Raw genomic sequence first — 24666 nt, forward strand, 5'->3', positions numbered from 1 at the left:
AACCGGCCTTGGATTCCCACGTCCTGCCTCCCTTCACGCCTTCCCCACCACGGCCGGCCTACGTCCGACCGCTACCAGCCCAACCGGCTCAACCCTGCGCCAAGAAGCTGCCGGAGACCCCGGCGAGCGCGTGACGCCACTTCCGCTTCCTGCCGGGAATCGAGGGGCGGGACTTCCACCTCAGACGGCGGAACTGGGCTTCCCTCGAGCGTGGGCTTCGCGCTGGGCCTGAGGCCTGGATCCTGCCCGGAGGACAAGGCTGGGGCCGGAACCAGGTATGGGGGCGCGGCTACGGGTGGGGTCGGGGGCGGGGAGGGGGTGGGCGGGGGGCGAGGCCAGTTCCCCGCGGGGCGCCAATGGGTTCACCCCACAGCCTGTGCAGTAAATGGTTTCCTGCCGGCCTCCTTGCACGTCCCTTATCGTTAAGCCCGAGAGTCCATCACATAGTCTGTCTACCGCATTCAGTCCATCCCGTCTCTAGGCCTTGATTTCCTCATTGTCATTTACGTTGGACACGACGCTAAAGTCTAGTCGTTGATGCCTTGCTTTCATTGTTATGACAGTTCCTGTAAATCTTTCCTTTTTCTGTGTCAAATATGCATATCTGTTTTTGTGAGATCGCACTGATACCAGGCATTCTTCTCTTCAGGCATGGTTATAAAGTTGCTCCCCTAATCACGTTTGCTGTGGTTTTCATTGGATGGCCTTTGTGCAGGACTGAGTGTCACATCTATTCAAGACTTAGTGGAGGGGAATGGGAGGGAATGGAGGAAATGGGTGAAGGGGATAAGAGATACAGTCTTTGAGTTACAAATAAAATAATGAAGACAAGAGATATAGCGTACCCATATTTGGAATATGGTCAATGTAACACTGTAACACCTTTGTATGTTGACAGATGCTAACTACACTTACTGTGGTGACCCTTTCATGATGTGTATGTATATCAAAGCGTTATGTGTATGCCTGCAACTAATCCAGTATTGTATGTCAATTATTCTTCAATAAAAAGAGAAACATCGTTTTCATGTGCATCATCAAATGTGTTTTATGTATCTATAGAACTGGTCATCTCGGTTGCTATGTTAAAGTTTCATCTTTTATTTGAGAGAGAGAGAGAGCGCGGAGGAGGGTCAGAGGGAGAGAGAGATCATCTTAAGCAGGCTCCATGTCCAGTTTGGAGCCCAAATGGGGGGCTTGATCTCAGGACGGTGTGATCATGACCTGAGCCAAAATCGAGTCAGATGCTTATCCAACTGAGCCACCCAGGCACCCCTAATGTTTCATCTTTTACTGTACAAACATTTGTTTTTTTAAACATCCCCATAAAACTCAAATTTATTATTTTACATTAACATTATGGAAGTTAAAGAAAGTAATCAAGTTGTCTCATGGACTTGAAGGTGACTTCTTAATTCTCTCTCACTTCCTAAACCCCATAAAGCAGTCACTACATTTATAAGGTAAGTCAGCTTAGTGCTTGAAATCTAGATGAATATTAAGTTCTTCAGTTGGTCTTGTCGAATATTCACCATATTGACATAAGTTAACCCCTTCAGATAAATGTGAATTCAACTGTTTGCAATATTCTAGCATCCTTGAAAAGCCTTTCCCAGTCATCACAAGCATGAGGAGAAATTTAAGTATCTCTGTAGCAACACACCTGTTAACATTTGCCAGAAGTCTCCTCCGAAAACCACATACTTGACATACAAAGAAGTTTTTACATTTGTCAGAAGTAATTTTGCTGAAAAGGCTGTAGCTGTCCATCTTCTCCGTGGTTATATTTATGATTAACTCTTTAGTTATGTCCACTTACCACATGGGTGTGGACGTCTTCTGGATCGACTGTTTTATGCTCACAAAACTGACACAAGTACCATTCATCACAGCTGTGCTCCCGGAAATGTAGGTCGAGGTCACTGCATGAGGAGAACTGTACATTGTGCAGCTCACACCAATAAAGGTGGTCAATAAAATGGGTGTCTGCAGTGTGCTGGCTGAGGTTCTCAAAAATCACTGTTTTATAGTCACAGTATCAATAAATGTAGGGCTCGTCTTCACGCAGTTTGCATGTTCGATCAGAAGCACATTGGTAGAGAAACTGTCCTTGCATGCTTGACACACATCTGAACCAGTACACTTATGCTTCAGGATCATATGCTGATTTAAATCAGGAAAATATTTGCTGATCGGGTTTTGGGAGTAATGGTGGGGTTCAGAGCCAACAGTCAAGAAAGACTTCTGGAAGATGTCTTTGGTGCAAAACAGTGATTTTATTAATGCACAGGCACAAGACCCATGGGCATGAAGAGCTGTACTGGGGTCGTGATGGGTAACTCATTATATATCCTCAGGTTGGGAGGGGGTCAGGGATAGAGAAAGTCTCTAAGGTATTTTGGAAGCAAGGTTTCCAGGATCTTGAGGGGCTGGTTGTTGTTAGGAAAACATCATTTATTACTGTTAGTAAAACCTCAGCCATGAGAGCCTTCAGATGTATATCAGGGGCCATATGCTTGGAGTGTAATTTCCAATATATACTCAGGGGTTAAAGAAAAAGGAGGTTTGCAAAGGAATTTTTATGTGTTTAAAGAGACTCACAGGATCCTGGTTGGGGCGGGGCAAACAGGATAATGTTAAGCCAAGATACCCTTTTGCCCCTAGCAAAGTGTCATCATCAAGGCAGCTGAGCGCCTAGAGGGAGGTCACTCTGCCTGTTTCAAGGACTTGTCAGTGGGCTGTTGGCCATAAGGGAATTTAATTTTTTTTTAATTTTTTTTAACGTTTATTCATCTTTGAGAGACAGAGCATGAGTGGGGAAGGGGTAGAGAGAGGGAGACACAGAATCCGAAGCAGGCTCCAGGCTCTGAGCTGTCAGCACAGAGCCTGACGCGGGGCTCAAACTCACGAACTGCAAGATCATGACCTGAGCCAAAGTCAGATGCTCAACCGACTGAGCCACCCAGGTGCCCCGGGAATTTGATTTTTCATTTGCCTTAGTTTCCCACATCACCATGGCAAGCACTTAAACCCCCCTTACATCTTGATGAGGGTGATATTAGGGCTCCAGGAAACAGAGTCTATAGGTTTCTAGAGATTAGGCTATGGATAAGATTGCCTTTTTCTTGCAGTTTACTAAGTTATCTGTAAACTGAAGGAGACCCCTGTCAGTTTAACCATTTGTTTTCTGTCCTTTTCCTTTGCTCTTAGGCAGCCAGGAGTGTCTGAGGATCATCACACATATCCCACCTGGGGGGGGGGGAGGGGAGAGGTGCTGTTAGCCTCTACTTTGCCCTCAGCTTGCCTTATGCTCCCTCATTACTGTTGAACTCACAAAGTTCACATTTCTAGATGCCACTGCTATTAGCTCTCAGTAAAGGCTACTTCTGCTGGGCCATCACATTCAAAGCTTGGCTCTTGCCAAGAATTTTGGAAAGCTTAGCTGGAGTCTCCCCTTCAGTTTGGTTGTGGAGACTATCAAGAAATTGTTTTCTGTCTCTATATCATAATCTTCAGAAATTGCATGCACTTCTGCAGCAATTGGAACATCTTCAGCAGTGTGAATTTCTATAGGACTCTGCTCTTGAGTTTGTTGGTTGACTGATTCAGGTTGTAAAGGACAAACATAGCTAGCCTCCTGTAGCCCAAGAGTAAACTATGACCTGTGTAAGCTTAGAAGGACCACAGAGTGTGAGATGCTGAACCAGTGTTTGTTTTGGGCTTTCATAGAAGTGTTTCTCCTGTTCCCAAAATATTAGTTCTGCTTAAAACCACATTTGCTGAGTTACTGAGAGATAAAACTCCCTCTTAACTGCTTGTTTGAGCTTCTTGAAACCTGCTTGGCATAATCACCCTTCCCCATTCTCAGGCACCGCATTCTCTTCGAACTAGTTAGAAGACTAATATTGTGAACAACATGATTCAGCATTCAACTAGCTAGAGTCAACAAGTTATATTTTAAAATTCTTCAGGACTGTGTGATTGGTGCCCGCCTCATATTTTAAAGACGTACAACACTGTGTGATTGGTGCCCGCCCTTTCAAACTGCCACCCTTTGCAACCCGAGTGGTCGATACAGCCTTTATGAGACATTCCCAAAGCTTGTTCGGGGCCAGACTTTCGGGACCTGTTGTATTTCCCTGTCTGGCCCGGCCATAATAAACTTGTTTTGATCCTGTTTTTGCTTTCCGAAGTTCATAAGTGATCATGACCTGTTAGTGTCAGGCGTTGGGCGGGGTAAAGATAGGAGTTAGAGTCAAAAAGAATTTTTGCAGGTTAAGGCTTTATTGGGAACTAAGGTTCGGGGCGAGGTTCCGTGACTCAAGGAGTGAGAGGAGTCAGGGAAGTCGCCCCGGGTATGGTGGGGTAGGGTTTTTAAGCTGCAGCAGTTCCGGGTTTAGGTTCGGGTGGGTCTTTCTTTCGTGCCAGGTTGTGCTGTTGCTCGGTAACTGGTTGACCTTCAGTTCGTTCTGGCGAGTTGCTCGGGGCTTTCCGTTGGGTTGTGCTGGCGCTCGGTGATTGGTTGCCCTCCAGTTTCTTCGGGCGCGCTGGCGAGAGGGCTGTCCCCTTCCAGGGACATCCTAACACGACCTACAACAAGGTGAGTCACACACTCTTCACAAATTTCAGTATCAGCAGATTTTTTTTTGTGGGAAAGGCAGTGTGGTCTAGAATTCTAAGTAGAGGACTGGGAGCCAGGTAGTAATGGTTTTTCTTTCTGGCCTTGATTCCATCTGTAAATTTTAGGAAGTCATTTGATGTCCCTCTCTCAGAATCATCATTTTTGGTGTCAAAATAAGTTTGGTTGTCTCATGGAACAGACACCAAAACAATGGCCAGAAAAAATTCCATTGAATCCATCTGCAATTCTGCAGTTTTTACAAGACTATCTGCATTTCCTGCTTGGATTTAAAAAGTCTCTTCAAACTGTAGATTTTATTCAGATTTTATAATTTTCTTCTTAAACATATTTAACGGCATTTAAATCTCTCATCTGAATGGAATTTATTTTGACATGTAGTGTGTGATAGTGGATCCAGTCACATTTTTTTCCTCCAGAGAACATGGCTAATTGTTTTAGGACGACTTATTGATAAACCGTTTGGCATACTGAATTGGAATTCCGTCCTTATTTAAAAAACAATTATTATAATTTTTTTAATGTTTATTTATTTTAGAGAGAGAAAGACAGAGCATGAATGGGGGAGGGGCAGAGAGAGAGAGAGAGAGAGAGGGAGAATCTGAAGCAGGCTCCAGGCTCCAGGCTCTAGCTGTCAGCATGGAGTCCAACGCGAGGCTCGAACTCACAAACTGTGCGATCGTGACCTGAGCCAGAAGTCGGACACATTGGTTTCGAGAACTCTTGTGTACTAGTAATATATTAATATATTTATGTATGTGCGTTACGCACTCTTGATTATGGTAGCTTTATATGTTTTAATGTGTCATGGTAAATATATAATGTTAGGTAATATTTGTTGTATGTTATGCGGTAGGTGTTCAGCTTGGCCTTCTTCACAGGTCAGCTGGTAGTGTATGCAGACAGGTGGGATTAGTATTAGGGTCTGTGCGTTTGAAGGAGCAAACACTTCTTTCCATCTAATTTAGAGGCTTCTTTCACTAGATAAAGATCTTCTGCTGGGTTTCAGGGATGGTGGCTTTGCCTCTGGGATCATAGTTGAGTGGGGTTGGAACCATGTGATACCACAGCTCCTGGATCTGTAGAAAGGCCTGTGGTTGGAAATCCTATTAATAAGGAAAAAGACCTTATCTGGGTCCTGGGAAGACAGGACTGCCTCCAGGACTTTGGTCAGGGCTGGCACAGGGTCTTCAGGGTCCACAGGTGGCAGTGGTGGGGTTTTGGAGTGGTGGGGGGTCCAGAGCCTATTTCCAAGAAAGAATTCTTGAGACAACTTGGTGCAAAAAAAAGTGGTTTTATTAAAGCACAGGGACAGGATCCATAGGCAGAAAGAGCTGCACTGGGGTTGTGAAGAGTGGCAGGTTATATACTGTGGAGTTGGGGGAGGTAAAGGCAAAAGGAGGGCCTCCTGAAGGACTTTTACGTGTTAAAGAGGACTCACAAGATGCCAGGGGTCTTGCTATTGTCAAGCTAAGGGTGTTTTCCCTCTAGTAATGCATTAACATTAAGACAGTAGGAAGTTGCTGGAGAACTGTTATACTCTGTATTTGCCTCAAGCATTTGTTACTGGGCTGCTGGTTATAAAGAAATTTAATTTTACCTGTCATCTCCTTCTTGCCTTTGTTCCCCCTATCACTTTGGAGGGGAGGGTGATATCAGGGCTCTAGGAAACTGAGTACACAGGTTTCTGGAGATTAAGCTATTGATAAGATTGCCTTTTTCTTGTAACTTACTAAGACATTTGTAAACTAATGGAGATTCCTGTCCTGTTTGACTGTGATCTGTGTCAGTTAACCATTTGTTTTCTTTCCTTTCCTTTGTTCTTGGGCAGCCAGGAGTGCCTGTGGAATATTACACACATCCCACCTCGGGGTGGGGGGAGGGCAGGGTTTGGTGGGGGGGTGTTGTGCTAGCTTGTGCTTGACCCTCGGCTTGCCTTATGGTCCCTCATTAGCTTGGCTATTTTCCCAGTTGTGTGGAAAGGTATGGCTCTCTCACTAGCCATGTGTGAATAGCTCCACAACGCAGCTCAGAGGGGCTGCAGCCATGTCATAGAGCTGCCTTAGGTTCCACATCCATGACCGAGTCCTGTAGGCCTGCCTCAGTGGGCACTGATGGATGGGGCTCCCCCTCGGTCCCTCTGTGGGCATGATTCTTCCTACATCATGGCTCAGAGTCTGGACCTGGGTTGTGGGCTGCTTCAAAATCTACAGGGACACAGATGGACACCAGTCCTTCTGGATTCCTCTGTGGGAAGACCACAACTGAGAGAGACTAGAGCTGGGTCATAGGCTGGCTGTTCAAGTCTGCCTCTCAGAGTGAGGTCAGCAGACCTGTTACCTGAGGCATGGGTGGATGTGTCTCCTTCCAGGGCCTGAGGGATTTTGCTGGTGCCATGGCCAAATGGGGCTGTAGCCAAGTCCACATGGGGTTATGGCTGTTTCCAGGTGTGTACCTGGGACCACGGTCAGGGAACTGACCACCCGGGCACAGGTCTACTTTTTCAAAATGCCCCTTTGCATTCTCAGGCTCTTCTGGGATTTTGCTGAAACTCCCACAAATGGGGCGGGGGGGGGGGGGTGTCTCTAGAATTTGGAAAAGGCAAGGAAACAAACTTTCTCAAGCACCTCCAGAGAGAAGCAGCCCTGCTGATGCATTTTAGACTTCTGACCTCCAGAAATATAAAATAATAAATGTGTGTCATTTTAAGCCACTCAGCTTAATGGCAACATGTTACAGCTTCAAAAGAAAATTAATACACCTCTCTTCCAAAATCTGCCCACTTTATTGCCACTGGCTAGGTCACAGCCTCATCATTCATCATCTCTCCCTTCGACCACTTCAACCATCTCCTAACTGTCCCCTCTGCCTCCACTTTCTCCCACTCAGAGTAATCCTAAGGTCCTCATGCTACACCTGTGTTTACGCATGGCGCCAGTGCTCCATTGCTTTCAAATCCTTAATATGTCAAAGTAGACTCTCAATAGTCTGTCCTCTGTCCACATATCTAGACTTATTTCCAGTAACTCAGTCATCAGTTCCGTATACCCTCCTGAAACGCCTCGGTCTTGAATTTCTCCATGTTAATGTGTATGTGGTTCCTTTCTCCTCTAGTTCCCACTCTCCTCTCTACTTCCTACCCAACCCATTCTCCAGTTAAACTTCTAGTGATCATTTGGTGCTCAGTGCTCAGTGTATTCTCCCACAAGAAGTTTTTGCTGAATCCCAAGTGTTGGTGATGATGTGGAAAATGTGGATCATCACTCATTTCTTGGGGGAATGCAAAGTAGGGAAGCCACTTTGAAAAAGCAGTTTAGCAGATTCTTACAAATGAAATGTAAATTTACCATGTGACTCAGTAATTACACCATGAGTTGTCTACCCCAAAGAAATGAAAACACGTGTCAACACAGAGACACACATGCAAAAGTTCATCCATCATAACCCCAAGCTGGAATATCCAAGTGTCTACCAACTCTGGATAAATAGGGCGACATTTATTTATACATGTGAGTATTATTCTGCAAACATAAGAAACAAAATGCTGATATGTGTTTTCTACATAGATAACCCTCAAAAATCGTTACGCTAAGTGAAAGAAGCCAGAATCAAAAGACCACATATTATATGATTCCATTTACATAAAATATCTAGAAAAGGCCAATTTATAGAGACAGGAAGCAGATAAGGCATTGCCTAGGACTAGGTGGGAGTGGACATTAACTGCAAATGGAGACAAGGGAACATTTTGGAGTGTTAGAAATGTTCTAAAACTGCATTGTGGTGATGGTTGCATAACTCTCTGTTTACTAAAATTATTGAATTTACATTTTGAATGGGTGAATTTAATGGTATGCAAATTATACCTCAATTTCATTAAATAAATTTTAAAAATTTTGTTAACATTTATTCATTTTTTGAGAGACAGAGCACAAGGTGGGAGGGGGAGAGAGAGAGAGACAGAGAGAGAGAGAGAGAGAGAGAGAGAGAGAGAATCCGAAGCAGACTCCAGGCCCCAAGATGTTCAGCACAGAGCCTAACATGGGACTTGAACTCATGAGCCATGAGATCATGACTTTTGCCAAAGTTGGACACTTAACCTACTGAGCCACCCAGGCACCCCTCATGAAATAAATTTTTAAATATTTTCTCTGGAATTACTCAAGATGACTTGAAAACTTTTTACCTTTCTTTTCATCAGGTTCTTTTATACACCAACATTATTATGCTCACCACTCCGTATTACAATCATGTTTACCTCTTTGGTCCCCTCCTCAATTTGTAGGGACAAATTACAAATTAGACAATAATTACACACTGCTAGAAACTTAATGGAATCAAAGTGAATTGAAGCCACCCCAATATTATTGAAAAATTATTATTTTTTTCAGTAATTTCAAGATCTAACTATGTATGTATGTATATATATCTATATCGATATTGGTATCGATATAGATATAGATATATCTCCAATACTTGTTTTTTGTTCAGTTTGGTTTTGTCCCAAAACCAAAAACTCCAACTATGATATTGTTTTAATTCCCTTCACAGTCTTTACCACCTGACTTCATTAAGGGTCCTCAGAAACAGACACTGAGCCAATGATTCATGTGCAAGTGCTTTACTGGGAGAAGTAAGGAACAAGGACATGGGTTAGAGACAGGAGAAGTGATACAGGGAACAAAATATATCCAATAAAGCATACCATAAGTCAGCTCCCACAACAAGTGAGCAGAGTTTTCATCCTGTGGGAAAATACTGGAAATTGGCACAAAATGGAAATATGAGAATTATCACAGCTAAGGAGTAAAGAAGATGGTATACCTCACACCTCTCCATCAAGATCTGTCCATGCTGGGGCATACTTCCCTGTTACTTCTACCCCCATGCACCTGTTGCTGAACATTGGCAGTCATAACATTGTTATGCGGTGGAGAAAGTAAAAGGATCCCGGGGAATGAAGGAGAAATGCTGATATCTTCTACTACTCCATTCTTCACTGCAGACTCATTTCTATCAAAATTCTTTTTAACAAGTGAAGTGAGTTCTGAATACAATTCACAAGTGTGTAACTACAACTCCTGATAATACCTACTATGAATAGTCTCCCCCCAAAATAGTCTTAGTCTATTGTAATCATTATTACATGTTTTAGGATCTTGGGGGCATATCTTAAAACCACAATAATGGGGAAATAAAGGTCCAATAGAACATGAAATGGGCAGAGAGCAAGAAGAAAGGAAGGAAAGAAGGCAGAAGAAAGACAAATATGAGGCAATATCTCAGTGATATCCTATGCAATATGTTACCTACAAACCTGAACAAATGAGGTTTCAAATCAAGATCCCTACTCTTAAAGTTGAAAATCCACATCAGTGTTTTCAGGAACACTAAGATAGCAAACTTAGGAGCATGGGATCATATTCAGCTTTCCATGTTGGGATCCATCCCAATCTCAATATTTTTGAAAAAGAGGGAAAATATCTTAAGTAAATGTCAAATACATAAATTTACAGATGTAGATCAACAAGCACAGTCTTGATATGGCAAGCACTTTGGTTATGACTATTGTATGGTTTCCATTCTGTTTCCCCCAGGGAGAAACAAACTTACACCCAAATTAAGGTGAAGGATGTCAGCATTTGAGAAGACAGTTTTGGGAGGAAACCATGCAGGCACTTGCTATAAGTTCTTCACATCAAGTATTAAAAATCTCAGGAATGACTGTAGGAAAGCTAACCAAAGATAGAATGTTATGGGCTGCAAACGGGGAAGACAAACGAAAAAAGGAATTACTGAAGAGATTATTGAGGAGAAACTAATACAAAACCAAAACCAAATGAAGGCAAAGTCATGGGGACTTTGAGAATAGAAGAAGTGAGGCATGTCTTTTAGGGGAGGAAGAAAACCAAGAGATTTATATGCACAATTATTTGCCTTTTGGAGCTCACAATGTCTACTTGGTTCTGAGGCCAGTGGCCCATCATGGACAAAGGGCTCCACGACTATGGAGTCTTCTCAGGGCCCCCTTCACATCCTTGTTCCTGAGGCTGTAGATGAAGGGGTTCAGCATGGGGGTGACCACAGTGTACATCACTGAGGCAACTGGGATTCTCTGGGAAGAATGGATCCCAGCAGGACTGAGATAGAGCCCCAAGCTTGCCCCATAGTACAAGGAGACCACAGAGAGATGTGAGCCACAGGTTGAAAATGCTTTATATTTTCCTGCTGCAGAGGACATTCTCATTAAAGAGGAGACGATCAGAGAGTAGGAAAAGAAGATCCCAGTCAGAGGAAACACACCCAGTATGGCAGTCGACACATACAAGAAGATATTATTGATACGGGTGTCAGAGCAGGCTACCTGGAGAATCTGAACCACTTCACAGAAGAAATGTGGAATTTCCGTACCTGTACAGAAGGTCAGCCGCCTCACCAGTAGGACATGAATCAGGGAGACCCAGAAAATGATGAGCCAACACACCAGAACCAGCAAGCCACAGAGTCGTGGGTTCATAATGACTGTGTAGTGCAGGGGGTGGCAGATGGCCACAAACCGGTCATAGGCCATCACGGTCAGGAGGAAACCATCCATTCCAGCAAAAATCATAAAAAAATACAGCTGAGTGAGGCATCCAGGGTAGGAGATGTCTTTGCTCTGTGCCTGGATGTTTACCAGCATCTTCGGGACAGTGGTGGAAATGAAACAGATGTCAACAGAGGACAGGTTAGAGAGGAAGAAGTACATGGGGGTATGGAGGTTGGAGTCAGAGAGGATGGCCAGGATGATGAGCAGGTTTCCTAGCACAGTGACTAGGTACATGAACAGAAACAAGCCAAAGAGGAGGGGCTGCAGTTCTGGGTCATCTGAGAGGCCCCGGAGGAAGAATTCTGATACTCTGGTATGGTTTCCTGCTTCCATGTGTCTGATGTGTCTGCTAGAGAAGGAGTGAAAAGAAATATTTAGTGCCTAGCCAACTGGGACATCAGCCAGTCATTACCTTTATAATACCATCTTTAAAAATTTTTTTTAATGTTTATTTATTTTTGAAGGAGAAAGAGAGCATGAGCAGGGGAGGGGCAAAGTGAGAGGGAGACACAGAATCCGAAGCAGGCTCCAGGCTCTGAGCTGTCAGCACAGAGCCCAACGCAGAGCTTGAACTCATGAACTGTGAGATCGTGACCTGAGCCAAAGTCAAATGCCTACTCAGTCAGTAACCGACTGAGCCACCCAGGCGCCCTTCTAATACCACCTTTAGGTGGACATCCTTCGCCCTCCATTAGTTCTTCCAAAGGTAAGATTCACTCAGTCAAATGGTAGCTCATTTCCAATCTAAATGTTCTTAGGTATCCTTTTAAAAATTTAGCAGACATCTCTTTTTATCTCCTATTCACTGGTCTAATTCTATTTGAAGCCATGTACATAAACCAATTTCTTCTATGACCATTCAAAATAACTGAAGACATTGAATGTCTTTCTTTGATAATCTCCACTATTCAAAGACCTGTATACTAGTTACTCAATGTGTATTCTCAAGTCAAATCGCCTTAATTTTATGCTTCATATCAATGTGACATAGCTATTGTCTTATTATTTTTCATTCTAAATATGTGGTTATGGATATTAACTTCTTTGAGGATTCAAAGGGCTCGTGTGCAGTAAATAAATGATAGTTTTTTGGTCAATAAATGATAGCTTTTTTAAATCAACCTATTCCTTCTTACTTTTGGTACACAACTCTCCCAAAATACAGCATACAGCTGTGGTTTAGAACATAGGATCTGAGTCGGACTTGCTGGGATAGAAATTTGGTCTACCAACTTACTCTCTGTGTGACCCTGAGAAAGTTAATCTCTCATAGGTGCAGATACTACACCCCCCCACATGGAAGTGGTAAGTGTTCCCTACACCATAAGCCTGGTGAGTGAAGTAAATGAGATGATGCATGTAATGTTTCTACTGTGATGCTTGTGACATTCTGTGGACACTTGATAAATGTGAGATTCTGTCCTTACCATCACTATGGTCTGTCTGTCTTATATGGCTATTGCTTATCAATATTAAACTGAGAGAGCCATCAGAGATGGAACTCGGATCATTATAAACACAGCAGGCCTGGTAGCTCTTTTGAACACCCTCAAGTACTTCTTATTAATGAAGATCCTATGCCTCCCTCTTTCAAATACCATCTGCCAAGTGGACTCATCCAAGAACAGGGAAGAGCAGGTGGACTACATAGATTTTTAAAAAAGGTGAAACAAAAGCACACACACATTAAAGCAAAACACGAAACTTGTATGGGAGCGTGTGCTCATGTGCACTCACTCTAGAGCAGGGGTGTGTTATATTAAAACTTAGCACTTTAATTGTGGAAAAATAATCAATAGATTTCATCAAAAATAGCAAAAATTGGGGCACCTGGGTGGCGCAGTCAGTTAGGCATCTGACTCTTGGTGTCGGCTTAGGTCATGATCTTCCAGTCACAGGATCAAGCCCCACATAGGGCTCTATGCCACCCTGGGCCTGGAGCATGCTTGAGATTCTCTCTCTCTCTCTCTCTCTCTCTCTCTCTCTCTCCCCAGCTTATGCATGCTCTCTCTCCCTCTCTCTCAAAAAAAATTAAAAGACTAAAAAATATCTTTAACCCTTTCACAGCCAGCGCCGAGAGCTATGGGCATCTCTCGGGACAACTGGCACAAGCACCGCAAGACCGGGGGCAAGAGAAAGCCCTAGCACGAGACGTGGAAGTAGGAGCTGGGACGCCCCGCTGCCGACACTAAGATTGGCCCCCGCCGTATACCTGCAGTCCGAATTCGGGGAGGCAGTAAGAAGGAGCGTGTCTTGAGGCTGGACGGGGGCAACTTCTCCTGGGGCTCTGAGTGTTGTACGCGCAAAACAAAGATTACTGATGTTGTCTACAATGCATCCAACAACGAACTGGTCCGCGCCAAGACCTTGGTGAAGAAACGTATCGTGCTCATTGATAGCACACAGTACCGGCAGTGGTACGAGTCTCACTATGCACTGCCCCTGGGCCACAAGAAGGGGGTCAAGCTGACTCCCGAGGAAGAGGAGATTTTAAACAAAAAACGATCAAAGAAAATTCAGAAGAAATATGATGAAAGGAAAAAGAATGCCAAAATAAGCAGTCTTCTGGAGGAGCGGTTCCAGCAGGGCAAGCTTCTTGCATGCATCGCTTCAAGACCAGGCCAGTGTGGCCAAGCAGATGGCTATGTGCTGGAGGGCAAGGAGCTAGAGTTCTATCTGAGGAAAATCAAAGCCCGGAAAGGCAAATAAATCTTCCTCCTTCCTATCTTCGGTCATGTAATAAAGGTGTTTATTATGCCCTGTAAAAAAAAAAAAAGTATGGGGCGCCTGGGTGGCTCAGTCAGTTGAGCGACTGACTACGGCTCAGGTCATGATCTCACGGTTTGTGAGTTCGAGCTCCGCGTCGGTCTCTGTGCTGACAGCTCAGAGCCTGGAGCCTGCTTCTGATTCTGTGTCTCCCTCTCTCTGTGTCCCTCCCCTGCTCATGCTCTGTCTCTGTCTCAGAAATAAATAAATATAAAAAAATTTTTTAAGTGTATATATATATATATATATAAACTTCTATATATTCATAGAAGTTAAAATATATATATATATGTATATATGTATATGTATATATATATATGGGTGGCTAAGTCGGTTAAGCATCTCACTTCTGCTCAGGTCATGATCTCAGGTTAGTGGGTTCCAGCCCCAGGTCGGGCTCTGTGCTGACAGCTCAGAGCCTGGAGCCTGTTTGAGATTCTGTGTGTGTGTCTGTCTCTCTCTCTGCCCCTCCCCTGCTCATGTTCTCTCTCTCTCTCTCTCTCTCTCTCTCTCTCTCTCTCTCTCTCTCTTTCCCTCTCTCTCTCAAAAATAAATAAACATTAAAAAAAAATTTTTTTAACTTAAAAGGCAAAGGGGTGCCTGGGTGGCTCCGTCAGTTAGTTGTTGTCCGACTTTGGCTCAGGTCATGATCTCACAGTTGGTGGCTTCAAGACCCACATTGGGCTTTACACGGACAGCATAGAGCATGCTTTGGATTCTCTGTCTCTCTCTCTCTCTCTCTCTCTCTCTCTCTCTCTGTGCTCCTCCCCTGCTCATTCTTTCTCAAAAATAAATAAACATTAAAAAAAAAACTTAAAAGGCAAAAACTTTAAAAGGCAAAGGTAACATGACAGTAAATGTTTACTTTATGCATGATTGAAAGAGGCCCTTGTTATTACTAATGCCTAGAGAGTGTGATTAATTAAAGAGAGAAACAATTATTGAGGACCAATTTTGTCTGGGGAGTTGCATAGAAAAGTCTTTTCTGAAATTGTATTCTTGAACTGCAAGAGTAAGGATGGGCAGTTGTTCATCAAGGGAAATAAGGAAAGGGCACTCATTTGGGGTGGAGGGAACAGAATGTGCACTTTCCTCGTGGTTGGATGAGCTTAGTAATGGAACATTTTTGAGAGGCCAGTGAGAAGGAGAGCAGACAGTGAGGTTCAGGACAGACAGAGCACGTGAGGAGCACAAGTGGAGCATCCTACACTATGCCTAAATGTGCCTCTCATGATGGTGATTTTATGTTTATTTGTGGGTCAGAGGTCATGACTATTTTTGCTCTCCGTTGTCTTTCTAGAGATTTACTAGGTGTTCAACACATGAAATGTTAGATGTATAATAATGACTGAAACCAAAAGTGTCCACTATAACACTACAAAGGAATCTTTAAGCTCAACATATGATTAAATGTAGACCAAAAAAAAATAGAATAATAAGGTTAAATACAACACAGTCATACCTCTTTAAAAAGAGTAATATATCATAAACAAGTAACACAAGTATTTCAGGAATGGAAAGTTCCTTAATGCTAGGGTGTTTGCGAAAAGTATGCATCTCAAAAATAGAGAAATGAAGAGGAATCATAACCATAATCACGATGGAAAAAGTATTTGAGAAAATGTAACAGCCATTACTGTGGTTAGCTGCCTGGAAAAAGCCTCTTGCTACATGAAGAAACTTCGGTCAATTTCTTAACTGGATAAAGAATAGTTGTTTAAAATTGCAGCCAACAGGGTATTCTACATTAAGACACTAAATTATTTCTGTTAAATTTGTGAGCAAGCCAAGACAGTTTACTCCGACTTCAATCAGTCAATATTTTCTTGAATATTTATATAGATGAGTAAGAAAGTTGGGGAATGGATATTAGCCTGAATACCGAATGCCAGAAATAATTACATTATTTGTAGGTATATTGTGGACACTAAAGGAAAACAACAACACAGAACTAGTAAGTGCTATCAGTAAGTCAAGTCTGCCAGGAAAAACAGGGAATATAATAGAAAAATCCAATCACTTGAGGGACAAAGAAGGCAAATAATGCATAACACACTTCGAATGAGTGGGTAATGAATAAATGATGGGACAGGAAATCAAACAGGGACCTAGAATTCATGGGAAAGAATAGAGAAGAGGAGACTCACTGGAAAATAACTCCTATTGGGAGAGGCTCTAGTTTCTGGAAGAGTGAAGGAAACATAGCAAGAGCTGGAAAGACTGGTTTAAGTAGCAAGTAAATCGCCTTCAAATTACAGAGGCTTCAGCTTTGTTATGGGATTGTTCCAGTCCCATTATTCTAGAGGTAAACCCAATACTCACTTTCTCATCCCTTTTCCTCATACTCCTCCAGCCCTTACTGGGAAACAGTGATCTTACCCTCTCTGATTGTTACCACTGAAGCTTTCTTTTCTTGCAGTTTGTCCCAGAAGAGCCCATTTGGGTTTTCCTCTAGGCTGCCATCAGAGAATTATAGGAAAGGGGCAACAGGGCATGTTATTATCGTCTCAGTTACTGAATTCTCAAAGGTCCTCACTGAGTAAATTGTTCTACTGACTTTCCTCTTTCCAAACAATTCAGGTCCCTTGGGATACAGAGATAAAAGAATGGAAAATTTCCAGACAGTCATGTCTATGTAGGCAACAGGGGGCCAAGATGAAGGTATTTTCTCAAAAAAAGAAATTTCTTCTTTCTGTGGTTTGACTTAAAATGAGAAAATATCTCCTAAGAAACATTTAATTCCTACAAGAACGAAAACCAGGAATCAACTTTATGGGATGCTCATTGTTGAAGAATCTTTGGAGATTTCAAAGGTCACTTAATCCACAGTGTCATGGAAGCAAAAGAGGTCCTTTCTGAACAAAAGCAGAGTAGCTAATAGTTTTTTGTTCTCTTTAAAGGACTAACAAAATGACTGAAAATATCCCTTGACATTTGCTAGAGACATGGAGGCTTTTGCTGATATTAGATAGGGCTTCATTTTTTACCTCTAAAGTAAAGAGTAAGGCTGTAAACAATCCAGTAGAGTGTGTTGACAAGTGAGTATTGAGGAAATAGAGGTGCCAGTATAAATCACCTATGAAATTTGTCAGGAAAGGTGAGGATAGAGGTAAAATAACGCAGAAAAGAAATTGTGGAGTATGGCTAGTTTAAAATTTTTTGTTTAATGAAAGTTTGCAACAGGTTTAATTTCAAAGAGTATGGTCACGTTTTTTAATGTTTATTTTTGAGAGAGAAAGAAAGTGAGAGACAGATAGAACGTGAGCAGGGGAGGGGCAGAGAGAGAGGGAGACACAGAATCCAAAGCAGGCTCCAGTCTCTGAGCTGCCAGCACAGAGCCCTTCGGGGGGGCTTGAACCCATAAAGCATGAGATCAACACCTGAGCTGAAGTTGGACACCCAAACTATTGAGACACCCAGGTGCCCCCAAAGAGTATGATCACATTTAGAGCAGACATTTGCATTCAGCAGACATTCGAGCTACACAATTCACAGGATGCATATACACTCAATAGTCAATGACAATCATAACGTGCAGTATCTCCAATATATGGGATACATGGGTTCAGAAATCAAGCTTGTTAGTAGAAACAGCCCTGTGTAATGTCACTCCCAGTGAGCCACTTGGGCAGTATTTGCTTCAGGTCTCCTCAACTCAACCCTTAGCAGGTTAAGATGTCTTGAATCCTAAAAGGTAGCACTTCCAGCGACATGGCCAATGTCCTATTAAACCTGAAGCTATCCAGCTACCTGGCACTTGAGGTCCCTCATGTCAGAAAGAGGGGACATCATTTTGGCAGGGTTAATTGACCCTGGTCATCAGTGTCACTGTGTGAGCATGGCAATGGGCATGCTCTGGTACCCTACTGTATTCAGTGGGCGGATGGGAGCAGTCTAGCAACATCCTCAGAGCAAACACAGTGGTGGATACAGATGGCTGTCAGGCAGTTGTGCTTTCACAGCAAGAGACATGAGTGGATGGGTGAGGCTGCTTCCTTTGGCTGAGGGCAATTCTCTAAGAGGGCTGAAGACTGAGGGCTGTCAGATGGCTGCACTCTCTGAACCTGGGGAAGAAGCCTTTCATTCTGAATAGAAAAGTGAGGGACACAACAGGGTTTACTACAGTCCACCCCATCGGCATTTGGATCATGGCCTGCAACAACATGTACAGTGTCCATGAGAGTTTATTTGTGATGCATGAGGGTAAGTAGTTGGGAAGGACTGTCCTTAGAAAGTGGGAGCCATGCTGAGAACTGGAGGACTATAGGGTTACTGATAATACCTACTCCAGCTTTGATGCTTCATCTTGCTCATGTTCTGGCCATGGCCTCTTTTGGGAATACCTGTTTTGGGAATACCTGTTTTGGGTCCCTTGGAGACTAATATAGCCAAGGCCCAGATAGGGGGAGGCTTGCTTTGACCCTCTGTAAATTTGTTAAAGATAGCAGTCTCTCCCCCTATCCTTTTTAAAAATAATTTTATTTTATTAAGTTTATTTTTATTTATTTTGAGAGAGAGAGAGTGGGAGAGGGGTAGAGAGAGAGGGATAGAGAGAGACCCCAAGCAGGCTCTACACTGTCAGTGTAGAGCCCGATGCGGGGCTCGAACCCATGAACCATGAGATCGTGACCTGAGCCAAAGTCGGATGCTTAACTGATTGAGCCACCCAGGCACCCCTCTCCCCTTTCTGACACATAGCTGGCACCGCAAAATCTAATTAAAGGTTAGCTGTCAGGTGCTTGTGAAACCTCTGAAACAGTTCCCTCACACACACACACACACACACACACACACACACACACACACACAAATAGCATCCCGTTGCCCTATAAAATTTCTGGAGTAGGGTCGGGACTTTGCAGAGAATAGCTGTGCAGGACCTGGATTGTCACCCGACCTGTCCCCCCATTTGTAAATTTCCCTGAATAAAACTGTATAAGTTGTATGGAGTCACCAGCTTTGTTTTTGGGTCTCAAAGTGCCTTCTCAGTGAAGAGACACTCCTCCTCCCCCACTTTGAAACAAGGAGCATGAGTAATGCTGAGCCACGCATAATCTTGTCTTTCTGACCTGCTTCTCTGTAACCTAATTCTCTCTCCCACTACTGCCATTAGACTGAACATGAGATCAACCCATGCCACTGCCAATGGAAATTATCTGTGGGGTGTTTCACAGGCACATCGGACTGAACCTTTCCACCAAAAAACTCAAGATCGTTCTTTTTTTTCCCACCCTCCTTCTTTCCTTCCTTTTCTCCTCCTTTCCTTCCTTCCCTCCTTTCCTTTTAACATGTGATACCAGAGAGAGCAACACCATCAACAACATCAACAAATCCCCACATGGAGCATCCTGGATGGTTAAGGAACAATAACATGATGTTAAAATAGGATTCCTAAATATTTTTATTAGCACTTAGCAGAAACTCTGTTATTACTCTTTATATATTAGTTTATTTTCTTTCTCCCAATTAAAGGTAAATTCTGTGAATAGTGGGCCTTTGTTTTGTTTCAAACATCATACAAGTTCATAGAATCCAGCAGTTAATAAATGTTTGAATCCACAAATCAGTCAATCACAACAATGCTAAGAGTAGAATGAGAAATGATTTGGGGAGTGCAGACCTGTGTCACATTCACTCTCCCAGTCTCTGCCTGATACTAGACATTACATACACAAACTGAATATTTGTCACCGGATGAAATGTGCACAGTGCGTTACCCTTTGAAAGAAATCTATTCAAGAGCTCCACCCCCACCCCCAGCCAGCCAAGCTTATAGACAAAACTCACAGGTGTCTGCACTTGGCCCTAACTCTGCTTTTCTTGGTCAGGTGCCCTACATTCTTGGAAAGTAGATCCCAACTACAAAACATATTCTTCTCTAGCCTGACCACAACCCGCATCCCAGATGAGCCGTGGACAGAGCCCCTGGAAAACCTGCCACCCCCCCTGCTCTATGTGGCCAAGAGCTGACCCCCTCCCCATACCCATCCCGCCCTGCAACGGGCACAGCTGCAACCTTCCCACATCTTTCAAAACCCCTTAAAAGGCCCAGCCTGACAGAAATTTGGGTCAACATTTCTCTAGATGTCTGGCCCCTCTCCTCCCTTGGGGAGGGAATAAGCTCTGTCTTGCTGTTGCTCTACTCTTCGTGCAATTTTTTGCTACCCCCATCACTGGCCACCCTAACACCCTTTGTTTCTTTCATTAATCCTTCTGTTAATTTCAGAATGCCTTGTTTCTCTCATACATTTTACTGACATGGTACATTTAGGTTATTTGCCTCCTTAAAGCAAAACTCCATATTTAAAAGTAGTGTAAGTAGTGGAATATAATACGAAACAAGAACTCTGGTCAAGATAGCAAGCTTCCCGCATGTTTAATAAAAAGGAATAATTACAGAAGGGCATATAACACACATCTTGGACAGTGTTGTGGGCTGAACTGAGTTCTCCCAGAATTCATGTTGAGATTGTGATCCCCAGCACCTAACAATGTGACTGTATTTGAAGAAACCCCTTAAAAGAGGTAAATTAAAATGGGTACATTAGGGTGAGCCTTTAGCCAATCTCACTGTAGGTCTTTATAAGAGATTTGGACACACAGAAACACACCAGGGGCATGCATGCACAGAGAAATTATCTGAAGAGGCAGCAGCAGGACAGGCATCTGCAAGCAAGTGACAGGGTTCCTGGAGGTACCAACCCTACTGGTACCCTGATCTTGGACTCCCAGCATCCACAATGACAAGGAAATTAATTCTGTTGATTATGTTCACTCACTATAGTATTGTATTATGGCAGCTCCAGCAAACACATACAGGCACCAATCCATACTTTCTTGTCACATCTTAGGCTTCAGCCATGTCTGCTGTAATTAGGTCAATGGAAGCCATGGAAAGTTTTGCACAGCTGCAGCTGGTCAGCACTTTGCCTCAGGCCCAAATCCCATACCTCCTGCTTCCTGCCCTGAATCTTCTGTGACACCACAATATGGGACACCTGAGGAATCTACTCTGAATTCATTGATGTGCAACCCAGAACCACAGGGGACATTAAATCTATCCAGGACCACCCTTGGCCAATAGAACTCATGTCTTTTTATCTACCAAGTGGCAAGTTCTGAGACACACTTCATAATTTATATCAGAAGGGTTTGGTGAGATGGGGCACCAGTCACCCATAGAGGGATCAAAATGATAATGATTCCTTTCATTGTCTTTCCTTCCTTCCCTGATTTACTCCCATTGTTCTGTATTCCTGCTCCCTAGGATCAAATTCTCCCCAAAAGCCTACCTGCACAGAGACTTTTTGATGAGGACCAGTTTTCTTTTCTTTTTTTTTTTTTTAAAGGAATATAAAACTATTTATTGACCACTGTTTACCAGTATTTACAATAAAGTAAATAATATACAGTTGGATAACATTCTGACTACAAAGTTATTGTTTTTCCTGGTTTCTGCTGAACCAGTAACTCAAATACTGAGAAGATTGAGCCTACATGTAAGGAATGAGTTGGGGTAAAGAAAAAACATGCAGGTCAACAATTTAGATTACAGAGGTCTGTCCCCCCATTTATTCCAGCAGGTGCTAAATTGCCAACATCTCTAACCATCTGATTATGATCAGGTTTCCATGAACAAGTTTTAAACATTCCATGAATCATGACCTTTTAGTCAGTGCAGCACAGGGATTTCAACTTCTTCAAAGGGAATGGTTCACCAGAAGGAACCTTTAAATGTCCACTAAGTTTTGCTTACCTAATTAAAACATACCAGGACTTGTCTGGTTTTTTTCATTTGGGTGGGGAGGTTATTGGTAGTGATAAAATTTTCCTTTCAGGAATCTTGCAAACAAACTTGCATTTGTGTGACTGCAGACATGGATTCTGTTACGGCTGCTTTCAAATTGTCCAATTTAAATTGCTTACGTTATATGTAAGCCCAATTAATTACAAAATTTGAAAGGTTAAGGCTTCAGGAAAACTTTCAATTTAAGTGATTTCTTAGGTTGCTAAAAATGATGGCATCCCAGAAACGTGGGCTTATCCATGGTTATAAAATGCTGTTTTTATTTTGGGGAATGTTAAAAAAAAAAAAAAAAGAAAACGATTTACGTATGTATTTTAAGTATATACACAAAAAACCCCCCAAATAAACAAAAAACCCAGAATGGTCCTTAGGCATATAGGAGTTAAACACAAATTCTGATTGAAGAACAACTATGAAGATTTCCCCCAACATTTAGAAAAGGTGTTCTCTAAAGCAGGGGAATAATATACCATGGTCTCAAATATCTTCTTTGATAAAGGAAGCAACTACAGAAAGCTTTTATTTGTTCAAAGTAACCAGTGCTATAGATGCAAAAAACCCCAACAACTCCCCCAATACTACTTCAAAACAAACATATCAAACTTGATTTTCATTAGAATGTTATTTTTTCACACTAATAAACCAAAAAACCAAGACCCAGATTTTATATATATATATATATATATATATATATATATATATATAAATATATATATATATATATAAATATATATAAAAAGCAACACAAACAATTATTGAGCTTCATCTTCCGGACAAGAATGCCAAGTTAGTCTCTCTTCATAAAAAGCAATTACAATCTGAGGACACTTCATATTTGCCTCTTTTGTCAGCACCAAGTCTGCCTCATCTGAATCTTTCCATTTCATGAGAAACATTAATTCTCCACTGCTGTCTGTGGCACCAATTATTCGTTCAGGATCAAGACCTCTGGCAAAGCCTCTTGGTTTATCAGCAGCATCTCTTTTCTTCTTGGATTTGCTATCATCAGATTCACTGTCAGATAAAGATTTTCTTTTTGTGCCATCTTTTTCTTTACCAGCTTTTTGAGAATTAAGAAACGCTTCAATTAACTCTGGACAATCTAAATTTTCTTCAGGTTCCCAAGTATTGTCAGCATCTGTAAATCCCTTCCACTTCAGGAAATACTCCACCTTCCCATTCACTACACGTCGGTCCAGTACTTTTTCCACCACAAATTCTTCAGGCTCTGCCTCTTCTACTTTTTTACTCTTTCCATTCTGTTTCTTTCCCATTTTTTGCAATGTAGTTTTATTGGAGGCCATTTTTTATTGCAGACTTGAAGAGTTCACCGCCTCCGAGCTGCTCCGCGTCCCGGGTCTGCGGCGTCTCCGGCCCTGCGCGCCTCAAGCTCCAGCCACATCCGAGGGGGAGGGGGCTGGGGAGCTGCGCGCCGGGCAGCCGCTGGGGGGTGGGGGGGGTGGGGGGTGGGGGGTAGGGGCGATGAGGACCAGTTTTCAAAAAACACATCACAAGATGAAAGAAGGGTAGCCACATAGCATTTTGCTTAGGAAATACTAATAAATTTGTTAATGTTAATGATATAATACTAAACTATTAGCAACTATAATAACATGCCTCATTGTTTTATACCTCAGTGCCCTTGTGTATGCTGTTTCTGATTTTATAGTTGATTCAGCCATTCCAGTGATGAGAATTCACCACTTAATTACACTCATATTCATGCAAAATGTTCTATGCACAAGGTTGTTTATTGCATGATTGTTTGTTATCTGAAAACATTGGGAACAACCTACCAGTCACTAGGGAACTATTTTGACAAAAGAGGGCACATGTACACAATGTGTACAATCAAAAAAAAAAAGCAAGACGTATGGTTTATCTACAATAAGCTACAACAGTAAATAAACAAATTGAGCCAAGTTGCAGTGTACAATATCAACACAGAAAAATCACCTGTGTTTCTATACACAACAAACAATCTGAAAATGAAATGTTTATAACTATAGTTACAACAGCATCAAGAAGAATAAAACACCTAAGGATATATTTAACGATAGAGGTAAAAGATTTGTATATAGAAAACTAGAAAAATGTGGTGAAAAAATTACAGAAGACCTAATAAAACGCTGATGAGATAACACTAAACACCTATTAGAACAGCTAAAGTGAAAAACAATACTAAGTGTTGGTGAGAATGCAGAGCAACTGGGACTCTCACACAGTGACGGTGGGAATGGAAAATTGCACAACTACTCTAGTGGTGATTGGTAGTTTCCTCATTAGTTACATATACACTTACCATATGAAGCACTTCTCCCACCCCTAGCTGTTTTCTCGAGGGAATAAAAGAATTTGTGTGCACACAAACACTTTTACAAGAATATTTATAGTGGCTGTATTCAAAATTGCCCATAAGGAATAACTCAAATGTCCTTAAGTGGATACATGGATTAAAAAAGTTGGTATATCCATACAATGGAACAGGAGTCATCAATGAAAACTAAAAACACTATTCATGATGAAATTGATAGACCTCAATCAGAGACATGATGCTGGGTGAAAGATGTCAGTAACAAAATGGCTACATACTGTATGATTCCATTTATATGACATAATAAGATGAAAGTACAGTGATGGAGAACAGACCACTACTTGTTAGAGATAAGTGAGGGTGTAATTACAAAGGATAACACAATAGGTTTTTTTTTTTTTTTTTGGACATCACCCACATACTTTTATTTTATTTATTTTATTTTTTAATATATGAAATTTACTGTCAAATTGGTTTCCATACAACACCCAGTGCTCATCCCAAAAGGTGTCCTCCTCAATACCCATCACCCACCCTCCCCTCCCTCCCAC

At 42.3% G+C, this 24666-nt stretch overlaps 3 protein-coding genes, 1 long non-coding RNA gene and 1 pseudogene across 5 annotated transcripts; 2 read left to right on the forward strand and 3 right to left on the reverse strand.

Annotated features, from left to right (window-relative positions):
* Nucleotides 1-182: 182 nt before the first annotated feature.
* On the forward strand, nucleotides 183-833 carry LOC122236570. Its single transcript, XR_006214645.1, has 2 exons — nucleotides 183-275; nucleotides 650-833. It is a non-coding gene; the product is annotated as an uncharacterized LOC122236570 (long non-coding RNA).
* Nucleotides 834-1379: 546 nt separating this feature from the next.
* LOC102963741 lies at nucleotides 1380-7569 on the reverse strand (annotated as a pseudogene).
* Nucleotides 7570-10622: 3053 nt separating this feature from the next.
* LOC102963462 (olfactory receptor 7D4-like) lies at nucleotides 10623-11561 on the reverse strand. Its single transcript, XM_007079381.1, has one exon. It carries the CDS (start codon nucleotides 11559-11561, stop codon nucleotides 10623-10625), a length of 939 nt encoding a protein of 312 aa, XP_007079443.1.
* Nucleotides 11562-12509: 948 nt separating this feature from the next.
* LOC102957376 (40S ribosomal protein S8-like) lies at nucleotides 12510-13994 on the forward strand. The gene is given in 2 exon segments (XM_042978100.1): nucleotides 12510-12533; nucleotides 13296-13994. Coding segments are annotated over 2 exon segments (651 nt in total). The 5' UTR covers nucleotides 12510-12524; the 3' UTR covers nucleotides 13938-13994.
* An 8302-nt stretch (nucleotides 13995-22296) lies between these two features.
* Nucleotides 22297-23242, reverse strand: LOC102959765 (chromobox protein homolog 3-like). 2 transcript variants are annotated; one of them, XM_042977288.1, is made up of 2 exons: nucleotides 22526-23242; nucleotides 22297-22479 (listed from the first exon to the last, which is right to left on the reverse strand). In XM_042977288.1, the coding sequence occupies exon 1, from the start codon at nucleotides 23103-23105 to the stop codon at nucleotides 22554-22556; it is 552 nt and encodes a 183-aa protein (XP_042833222.1). In that variant the 5' UTR covers nucleotides 23106-23242; the 3' UTR covers nucleotides 22297-22479; nucleotides 22526-22553. The 2 variants fall into 2 exon arrangements, with proteins under 2 accessions (XP_042833222.1, XP_042833223.1); XM_042977289.1 differs by having other exon boundaries at nucleotides 22297-22467; nucleotides 22514-23242.
* Between the last annotated feature and the right edge of the window lie 1424 nt (nucleotides 23243-24666).

This window comes from Panthera tigris, chromosome A2 (genome assembly GCF_018350195.1).
Source record: "Panthera tigris isolate Pti1 chromosome A2, P.tigris_Pti1_mat1.1, whole genome shotgun sequence".
Classification (NCBI taxonomy): domain Eukaryota; kingdom Metazoa; phylum Chordata; class Mammalia; order Carnivora; family Felidae; genus Panthera; species Panthera tigris.

Bases quoted from the DNA above. Each gene is read 5' to 3' on its own strand.
- LOC102963462 (XM_007079381.1), bottom strand. From the start codon at position 11,561: ATGGAAGCAGGAAACCATACCAGAGTATCAGAATTCTTCCTCCGGGGC.
- LOC102959765 (XM_042977288.1), bottom strand. From the start codon at position 23,105: ATGGCCTCCAATAAAACTACATTGCAAAAAATGGGAAAGAAACAGAAT.